Here is a 10,319-nt window from a genome sequence, read left to right on the forward strand (position 1 = left end):
AACCAAATATGTAATGTTTCTCAGTGGTTATGCAACTTTATTCAGAAGCTGAAGTTTGCGCACTACAATGGTTCCTGTGGTAATAATTTCAGGATCAGACCATAATCCCTGAGAAGCAAATATTTGAGTTGACCATTTCAACCATCCAGATACTGGAGGATAAATGACAGCCATTAGCACAAGTTAAAGCAGTACAAAATCATTTCAACGTCATCAAAAGCATGTGTAAACCACATGGGAAAATGCATTTCTACATTCTAAACATCATTATACAAATACAGCATTTAAACAAAGGCACAGTACATAACTACTGCTTTATAATAAGATATACAATCATACCCAATATGGGTGAGGAACAGATTGATAACACCTCTGTTAAACACTGTTCTTGCTCTTGTAAAGCGTTCAAACCCACAGCGACTATTTAGCCTGTGGGATTCTACTGCAGCATGATTACATGAGCACATTGGCAGCATTCACACTGATAAGAGTCAAATAAAATAGAATACATGGCTCTCCAATAATCTATGTTGTGCAAAAAGTATCTGAGAGCACCTGTTACATGAGTCATTATTCTAATTTCATCTGTCATTGATTCAAACTATGGGTCTCCTGTGGACTAGTGGAAACATAACAAACTGATTTTAGTGGGTGTGAGAGTATTCAAGACAAGTCATCCGCTCTCAGTGGACGAGGTCCAAATGGTTAAAGAGCATTAAACTACTTTACAAGAGCAAGCAACACTTCATTTGAAACCCAGCTGTGCAATTTTTTAACAACAATATCTTCAAGCAAATCAGCAGTTGATTGTAACATTAATTCAATATCTCCACTATATATATTAGTTTCCCTGACTGTATCAAATACAAGGAATGTTTTTAAATACAATAGATCCTAGAGATATTGGCATATTTGGGGTTAAATTGTTACATCACTTGGCTTTGACACAGCTGTGGAACACGTCAGTGGACGTAAAATCTATTAATTCATTCATTTCAACACGAGGGGAAAGTGCTTCATCCCAACATACCTCAGGTTAGACAACCTGACCCGAGAGTACATTTGAAAAACTGCCAATTGCCAGCTCAAATCATAACACTGACATAACCATAACAAAAAGCAGATAAAATATCTTCACATCACTGATTTTGTCCGGAGTCTTTTGAGATAAATGAACAAAGGGAACAACTTAAAAACAAGAACCCAAAATTAAAATATTTCCCCCCAATTTCTAGAGTTCTCATGTGTTTCCTACTGACCCATAAACACTCATGTGTTTCCTACTGACCCATAAACATCACACTGAACGGCTTTCAAGATTCTGAAAGGAAATGAACAATAAGGCAAACAACTATGAAATTCAGCAAATAATGAATGTAAAGCTGCAAAAGGCTTGAATATAAGAATACATTCTATGAGAATTGCAAATACATTTACAAGCAACATTTACAACACAGAGCACACGTGATTCCCTACAAAGCTCAACACTGGAAGCTCCTCCCACCCAGCGCCGGGCTGCTCCGCCCATAACCGCGACAGGAAGTTCAGGCACCAGACAGGAAGGGGAGTGTCCCGAGGGGGGGGGGCCGCACAGCAGCCTGGAAAAACTATCAGAGGCCGCGTGTCACTGTGGCAAAAACACAGTGACATCACGGTCCAATACCAAACACGGGTCCCCGAGGGCCTTTCAGATACCGAGGCCCCGGGGACGAGGATACGAGAGGGGCCGGTCACCCTAGGCAACCTGCGGAGGGCACCAGGGGGTGTCTGGGTAGAGAAGACAGTGAACAGACCTGAACCTGAGAACACAAACAGGCAGAGAGAGAAGCAGGGAGGTTAGATTCACTGTTGTGAAAGACGTTACTATTTTTATTTTGCTAAGGAGCTCTATTCCAGAGGACGGGGGTACGCGGCCGGACCCCAGTGAGATGATCTCGTCTCTTACCTGGATGGGTCCTCCTCCACAGGAAAAGCCCCTTTCATATTAATGATGTTCCTCTTGTTCTCAAACATCCCATAACTCAATGTGATCTGAAAAGGACAGCAGAGATACAGTAGATAGTTAGCACCACTGGTAAATTAATAAACTATGATGCTTCTCAATATATGGTCAGATAGACACAGACACACACACACACACATGCACTCACCTGTTTGTGAAGTTCAGTTCTGGACACCTGTTGCAGGTTCTCCAGGTGGGAGTGGAACAGGTTGCTTCGGGTCAGAGGAACCCCCAGCACCGACTCGATGATGTAGCCAACGGTGCAGTCATCAGGCAGGCGGATTTTCTCTGCAGTGTTCATGAAATGACCGCCGCTGAGGTCACGAGAGGAGAGAGAGAGCACGGTCAACGGCCGTCCGCACAGTGGAACACAACCTAAGGGCTGGTTATGGTTGTTGTTGTTGTTGTGGTTGCGCAAGTCTACTATCTCACCTGGCCCAAGGGCTCATCTTCAGCGCCAGACCTCGACTCACGCAGAAACCCGCTCCCCCCGTAGCAAACCAGAAGTTGACCGGTCTCTAAAATCACAGAGAGAGAGGATGTTAAGGAAATGGTTACTGACCCAACTGAGGCATCTCAAATGAGCTGGGTGAGAGAAGGTTCATCCATTACATTACAGTCATTTAGCAGACGCTTTTATCCAAATCCAAAGCTTTTATCTGGACAAGGCAATACTGAAAACATGGTAGATACACAAGGTGAGCACCAGGGTCTCAGGTGTAAAACATTACAGTACATTACAGTCATTTAGCAGACGCTTTTATCCAAAGCGAATTACAATAATTGCATTTATGTAGGAAAAGCCAATGTACTACTACTTGCCAGAACTCACAAGTGCATCTCCTTTCTAAAACAAGTGACTAAAAGCAAAATCTAGTGCTGAAGGCAAAGTGCAAGAATAGATATCTAATTGTTCCCCCACCATCTTGTTGTCCCCGAGCCTCTCAGTGGCCTCGATGGGCCGGTCCAGGCTGGGCTTGCCCAGGTACATGTCCTGGGTGTGGGGGTACTGGGACAGCAGCTTCACCAGCGTCCCAACGTTCACATAGTTGTCATCGTCCACATGACAGAACCACCTAAGAAGGAGAATAATATTGTTGTAGCTTGATATCCATACGAGCAATACTATCATTATGAAATCCTACGCACAATTCAACAAGGCATTCTGAGTGAAACCGGCAGTTGGAAACACATACTTTTTCCCGGACTCTATAAACTTGTCGTACTCGACGGCCATCTTGCAGGAGAGCGCCTGGCGACTGTGAGCAGCCGAGCAGTTGGTGTTGATGGCGTGGCTCCCTGTAGCAACAGGAAGAGAAGAGGTGATCAGACCTTACTGGCTAACTGGAGCAAAACAGCCTCTTCCACTCAGCACCATCTGCCACTAGGACTACAAACCCCAGGAGCCCAGGGCGGCCATTTCCATGGGGATTAACAGACTTGGTTTCTCACAACATAAAAAAAATCTAGACCTTTCTTAATAATCTCTTCAGATAAAACTTTCAACTCCAAAACTCACCAATTTTCTTCTTCAGCTCCTCATCCTCTCCATCCGTGAAAATGTACGTCTGCGAAAAGAGAAGAATCATTGTTGAATGAATCGGTTCACTTGATCGTGAAATACATGAAATTAGAGCCCCTTTCTCAAGTGGTCACGCAATCAGCAACATTCCTCAGGACTACGCAGGTCCTGGTCAGTCCAGCGTCTGTCCAGCCCAGCGTGGTCAGTCCCCCAGAGTTAAACCAGCCAGATCTAAGACCGCCCTTGTGTCCCCCGTTTCCCTCTCCATGGCAACTGTGCAGCTCTCCCAAGCATCCCAGACATAGAACAAAGAGAAAGGCAGACTGTGCCGACACACACACACACACACTGACTCGCACGCACTCACACACACACACACACACCAAGCCCCAAACACTCCATTCCTCTAGACCCACCCCGCTCCCTTATTTCAACCAGTTGAATACAGTTAGAGATGTTAGGGAGCTCTTTTGTGCGCCCTGTTTTTACGGGCTTTAACTTGTCAGGCCGAGCTGCAGGCTCTTGTTTTGTGTAACAACAAAAGGGCGTCCCGAGTGGCACCCTGTAAAGAGCGCTGGTGGATTAGGAGTGTGTGTCTATGGGCTGGGCTGGGCTGAGCAGGTGTTGGGCAGGGCGTCTCAGACAGAGCTCTGGTGATGGCAGCCCCCCCCCCCCCCCACCATGCCCCGCCTGTGGCCTTGGCTCCGCCGCTGCTGTTTACTCCCCCCCCAGGTGAGAGAGCACCTGCCGCCCAATGCCACGCTCCCTTATCTCCGCCACGTGTCCCAACACGCCGGGTCACGCTGCCTCGCCTGGGGTCGCCCCCCCCCCCCTCCTCCTCTGCTGTCTGTGTGCACTTGGAACACTTTATGACAACCAACCCACCCTCCCTCTAACTGATTACCCCCAACGCCCCCAACGCAACCGCAACAGTAATTTGTGTGATCAGTATCTGAACGGCAAACAACAAAAACGTTGAATTCTTTCGCAAGGCCCGTTTTCCACCCTCCAGCACTGCCGGCCAAAGCCAATTTGATAGGTTTGCGGAACAAACTCTGAGCAGATGTTGGGCGATGCTCGGGGCCTTGGGCCTGTGTGTGTTTAGGGCAGGATGGCGGTTTCGCTGGTGAAGGGATCAGAGACTGGCGCTGTTTGCTTTAAACTTCACTCAATAGACGGCCTAATCACCCGGGCAGCTGCCTGGCCCGCCGGCCTGGGCACTGACAGAGACGAGGGGGAGCCGGAGGGCGGGGGGGGGGGTGGGTTCTGCTGATTAGTAAATCGAAATCTGTGTGTGGCCATTCACCCCCACTTCACCACCACCCCCCCTCCCCCTCCCCTGCCTCACACTCAATAGAACAATGCTGGCTGTTTTCATGCTGGGGAAAGTCTCGGCTGGTAAATTCTAAATATGTTTGCCTGCATTTGCATACAGCTGCACCAGTTAACTAAAGAGAGACCCGCGGGAAGGGAGGGGGGGGGGGACTAAAGAGAGACCGGGGGGGGGGGGGGCTGCTTTGTCTCTCCCCTCTTTAACTGCAACATTCAAGAATACCTCTACCCATGTGGAATACTGATTCCTACCCCATCGCATAAATAACTAGTCTGCTATTGAGGAGAAGTGTGGACGTAAAATCGGATTTTTACTGCTCTGTGTCTCGACCACAGAGAGGAGAGAGAGGGTGTGTGTGTGTGTGTGGGGGGGGGGGGGCGCTCCTCACCGCAGGAAGCCCTGGCTCGGCCCCGTCTGGGGGGAGAACTGCAGAGCGTGGTGCCTGGATGGCTGTCTCCACATCCCCGGGAAGGAAGGGCACGACGGCCCCCCTCCCTCTATCAACAACCACCTACTGCCTGGCCTGCCTCCACCCCTCCTCTCTCTCCTTCCCTCTCTCCCTCTCCCTCCCTCTCTCTCTCTCCCTCCCTCTCTCTCTGACCCCCCCCTCTATCAACAACCACCTACTGCCTGGCCTGCCTCCACCCCTCACCACCATCCTCTCTCTCCCCCCCCCCCCCCCCCCCCCTCTCTCCCTCCCCCCTCTCTCTCTCTTTATCTGTCCTTTGGCCCAGTGTCACTATGGATAGAGTAGGCCCACCCTACAGAACAGCACTGTCCTGAGCAGCTGTACACATGCAGGCTAATTCCTCCATACTGTGAAGAGCTATTTGATTAACTCCAGCACGGAGCCAAGTACCCCTCCAACGGTCAGCCACACAAACACCCTCATTGTGGCACCGCTGGCTAATGAATGGGATCTAGAGGTGGAATGCGCGCCACACACAACAAAGATGTCCCTGCCAGCTGTCCTGGACACCAGCAAAGTGTCAGTTCAAGTCTGATGGACGGGGATGTGTGCAGTCCGATACTGAAAAATAAACTGTTTGTGAGGCAACAGTGACTGGTCATTTTCTGCGGGTCACTGAGGACCGCAGCCCAGTGGTTTAGTCCTCATTGTCTAGAAGCTTCTCTCTAGGGAAGCGGTATTGTTCCAGGGGGGAAGTATGGTGAAACGCCGGAAACAGAGACACAGTAGATTAACAATCCTGCACAATAACACATTGTAGACAAGAATGCACAAGAGAAAACTCAACGATAAAAAATAGTTTTTTAACACCACTGACTCATAAATTGTGCATTTCACTTCCTATAATTCCTCTGAGAGAAAACCTGCTAAATAATTATCCAACTGTAAAAAGAGGCTGACTTGCTCCATGTTCATCAAAACTCTATTATAGCGCTGTCCATAATTCACAGGCACATTGTGTCAACACAGTAATCACAGCCTGGGTCTGTTTACATGTATACAGCCTCTGGGAACGGTCGTGTTACGGGCGGATCTGGCGTGAGACGCTCTCAACCCGTGAGAGATTTCACTCAGAGCCCTGAACCAGTCCTCGGGATTACCAGGGCCACACGCAGCAGTGATCATGGTCCAGTTCTGTTTATCCGGACCGAGCACAGCCTCGAAGTAACATAACTGTGACTGTAGACTACACTGCACATTGCATGTGACGAATAGAAGAATCTGGATCTTGACCTTGGTGGCAACAGGGGTTTTAAATAGAAATCAACCCCCTTGAGAACGTGCAGGATCTAGCTTCGCAGGTGTTCCCTCTGCTGGGAATCCCACCCTGAGAACCGTGTCTGTCCGTGTGTACTTTCTACGGTGGGAATATCGAGCGTGCGTTAGAGGGCGGTCCTTTGTTCCCGCTCCTGGCCACCTGGCCGGCCTCCTCCAGGAACTCCCTCTGGTATTGTGGGTCCGGCTCGGTCTTTGTGTCTGCCGAGCCTCCCACCAGCTGCCTGACTAAGCCTGCTGTTCCTCTCACAGACAGGTTCACTCACACCCGCTATGGCCGGGTCCACTGTTACTGCAAACGGCCGGGTCAGAGCCTGTCTTCAGCTTGAACCTGGGCTGATGGTGGTGGGAAAGATTTAATAGTGGTCCCATCGGGCAGGTGTGGATGCAGAAACCTCCCCTCGTGTGTTTAGGGCATGGTTCGTAATGTGTGTGTGTGACAAACGAATGCTGCTCATTCTTAGGTGTTCAGAGCAGTTTTCATGGTAGTACATTCAACTCAGCCCACCTCCTCTTCATAACAGTGCAAAGCGAGAGGGAGGGAGAGAGCGCTCATCTAACCAGCGTCAGATGTCTATCGCACGGAACAGTGGTGTTTGGGAAAGAAACCCTCATAAAGAAAGTCTGTGATCGTGCCCGAAGCGAATTTAACGGACTTTTGGAAACTATGCGTGACAACTCGGAGTGCTGGGTAAAAATCACTTTGACTGCCTCCTGTTTCCTCCTCTGCTGTGCCCGTGCGCGCCTTTGTGTGCGCTCTTAAAAAGCGCTTGGTTCTCAGGGTCCCATTTTCATACCCAGCGTGCTTCTCCCGGCGCAGACTTCCCTATAGATGCTCTCCTTTGTCCCAGGCATCCCCTTACCGAAGCCCCCGTTTTCCCATCCTTCGCTGGCTTGACCCAGACGCGGCTCCCCCGTTCCCATGGAGAGAATGAGACAAGGAGCTGGGAAAGCCTTTCTTCGCCCTTCAGAAAGACGCTTTGTTAGCGCTGGAAGGGGGACAGAGCTGGAGCCGCGGCCGTGGGGCATCCATTGCACCGAGGCATTCACGGGGACACCCAAAAGAGGCGGATAATAGAGGGGAGGGGGGCTGGGAGTCCTGAAACTTCGCCCTCCCCGCGTTCTCAGGGGCATCACTCAAGGCAGAATAAAAAGTGACAGAGTCTAAGAAACTGAGCATAATTAAGAGGGTCGTTTGGGCATCGCGGTGCCAGTGGGGGGAACGAGCCACAGTAGCCTGAGCAGTTACCATCCAGGTGGTCAGACCAACACTGCACTAGTAAAAGAGCAACATTTGTGTTGTTGGCCTATAACTTATGAGTAATCATACTAAATTATATTTCTATGGGGCTACTGCGTTCACGTGTTGCATGTTTGACATGAAATGTGCCAACTGCCTGCCAATAAGTTAAATTCAGTTGTGTAGGCCTATCATATAAATAGCAATAAATCAAATCATCATAATCGTGTATTCGTGCTCACCTGCTTTATGTTTCTTGAGATCCAGGTATCGAGGAGAAGATTGAGTCGAGACTGGTGGAACTTCTTTGTGGTCTTGACAGCGATGAAGATGTCATCTGCTCTGATGTCCTCAGCGGGAGTCGCCTCTGTCCCCGACCCAGCGGACAATGCAGGCTTCTCCACCTCTCTCCGTCCCCGAGATAACTTGGAAAAATAGGCAGAAAATCCTTTCTTGGCTTGCGGCTCAGAGTTGTGATTCTCCTCCCCCTGAACTCCATCGTCCAGGCTCTGGAGAGAGCGCGTCCCGACCTCGTCCTCGCTGGGCACGTCTTTCACCTGGACTCGGTGGAGCTGCGCGACAACCAGCAGCAGCAGCAGACAGATGAAGCCCGCACTAGCTATACAAATAGCCGTTTTCTTCCCATAACTTTTCAACATGTTGACATGTATTTTAAAACTACAATATGTAGTTGCATAAAGATAATTACTAAAACCTAAAAGTCCATATGGTAATTATCTAGGGAAAGCTGTATTCGCCTATAAGGTCCCGTTTGTCTGCATTTTCTGAATAAAGCGCTACCAACTGGTGAGAGACCTATTTATAACCTCTCCCAACGCAGGCCACGCCCCGTAGGCGGTCCGCGCGCTGGTTTCATGTCATTGACGCCCATAGGCGGGATTTCCTTTGAGGGACTCCCAAGAAGAGTGCGCGCGCGTGTGAGTGTGTGCGCGCGCGCGCGTGTGAGTGAGTGTGTGTGCGAGCGTGTGTGCGTGTGTCGAAAAGATAACTTGGGAGATTAAGAACAGTTTGTCTTATCAGCAAGCAGCTGGTCAGTTACAGAGCCTAGGCCTGCATGTAAAATATTTACTTTAGGAAAACACGGAAGCAGGTGAACATTTGATTAGCTGCGTCTTTCAAGTATGCACGTTGAACCTATGGTTTCTTGAGACCAACAGAGGAAGGCCTTTACTATCCACAGAACAAAAGGTCCAAGGGTTCGAGAAATTCCTCCCCTTTACCAAAATATAGTGAAAACATCAAGACAAAATATTTCTTCATTTGAAAAAAGGCATTATTGCCATGAGTTACATAACGTTAGTGTTTGAACATTTTCAATTCACTTCTACATTGAAATTCTGTGCAAAGTCGTTAAAATTCAGCCAGTGTGGACAGCTTGTTCAGCAGCACGTCTGAGTCTATTCTTCTACTTTGACCTTGTAAGGGCTTTAAACAGCTGCCCATTCCTCTGCACTTGTTATTCAAATGTTGTCTCTTAACTGAGGGGCGTCTGGTGGTGGAGGCCTGACCCCAGATGGACTGTGAGTTCCAGCAGCAGGTCGTCCTGCTCCTAAACATACCAGCACTATACTGGTCTACTGGTCCCAGTCCACTCCTGGTCAGAGTCATGGCCTGTGTTTGGTGCCAACCTTTTGTGTTGTGTGAAAATGTTGATATTTTTGGTGCCACTGGTCATCGTTTTGGTGGGGGATTTTTGGTAATGTTCAGCCATGGCACCCCTTGAGTGCCATAACTAGACCGTAGTGTAGCCGGTATGTGAAAGTCCTTCTTACAGAATGTAACAGGGACTCCTATAGACAACAGTAGGGTTGGGCTCTGACCATAAAACTAAACTCACAGCTTACAAGAGAGAGGCCGTCTGTTAACTTAAGCATTGTTGTTATTGACAAGGCCTTTTGTGCATCTTTTGAAACTACCCAGAAATGGGCAGCTCAAAACAAGCATAAGAAACCAGGCAGAGGGGGCCGTCTCCTCGGCCCTTCTGGTCTTGGATCAGCGGCTTCTTTCTCCCGGCCTTTAGAGGAGGATTCAGTCGGCCCCCTGGAATCCTGGGACAAAGCCACGGCGGGTGAAATATACAAAGTAGGTTTCTCCTTCAGAACCGGCTCGCTGGTCACTTTCCCCCTGTCTTCCGTCCGCTGACAGCCATGACAGAAAGAGCAAAGAGCTTCTCCTCCTCTCAAACGGCCCTCCAACGCCTCTTCATCCCCACCGCCCTAACCACGTTACCGCCGAATTCCAGAGAAATGAACCCCTCGTTCTTCAGAGAACCCACTTCCTCACCAGAGAACCGCAGACCCACCAGGACACGCAGCCGTGCCTGAGTCCTCCCTGAACTTGTCAACATGTCTGAGGATCTGAGCAGGCCTGGGGGGCCGTGGAGGCCTGAGCGTGATTAAAGACCTGCTATTTATAGTCCTCGCTTCACGAGCCGCTCACAAAGACGAGGTGAAGTAT

General features: G+C 49.3%; 1 protein-coding gene across 1 annotated transcript; it reads right to left on the reverse strand.

The window, feature by feature from the left end:
• Positions 1–63: 63 nt before the first annotated feature.
• Positions 64–8,607, reverse strand: lfng (LFNG O-fucosylpeptide 3-beta-N-acetylglucosaminyltransferase). The gene is made up of 8 exons (XM_084448956.1): positions 8,084–8,607; positions 3,522–3,570; positions 3,199–3,301; positions 2,925–3,078; positions 2,435–2,520; positions 2,151–2,316; positions 1,946–2,031; positions 64–1,799 (listed from the first exon to the last, which is right to left on the reverse strand). The coding sequence occupies exons 1-8, from the start codon at positions 8,498–8,500 to the stop codon at positions 1,736–1,738; spliced, it is 1,125 nt and encodes a 374-aa protein (XP_084305082.1). The 5' UTR covers positions 8,501–8,607; the 3' UTR covers positions 64–1,735.
• Between the last annotated feature and the right edge of the window lie 1,712 nt (positions 8,608–10,319).

The sequence above is a fragment of the Borostomias antarcticus genome (assembly GCF_949987555.1).
Source record: "Borostomias antarcticus genome assembly, chromosome: 14".
Lineage (NCBI taxonomy): Eukaryota > Metazoa > Chordata > Actinopteri > Stomiiformes > Stomiidae > Borostomias > Borostomias antarcticus.

Bases quoted from the DNA above. Each gene is read 5' to 3' on its own strand.
- lfng (XM_084448956.1), bottom strand. From the start codon at position 8,500: ATGTTGAAAAGTTATGGGAAGAAAACGGCTATTTGTATAGCTAGTGCG. The intron at 3,302-3,521 runs GTGAGTTTTGGA...CTGTTGCTACAG, and splicing joins GGAGCTGAAGAAGAAAATTG to GGAGCCACGCCATCAACACC. The intron at 1,800-1,945 runs GTAAGAGACGAG...TTGTGTTCTCAG, and splicing joins GTGGAGGAGGACCCATCCAG to GTTCAGGTCTGTTCACTGTC.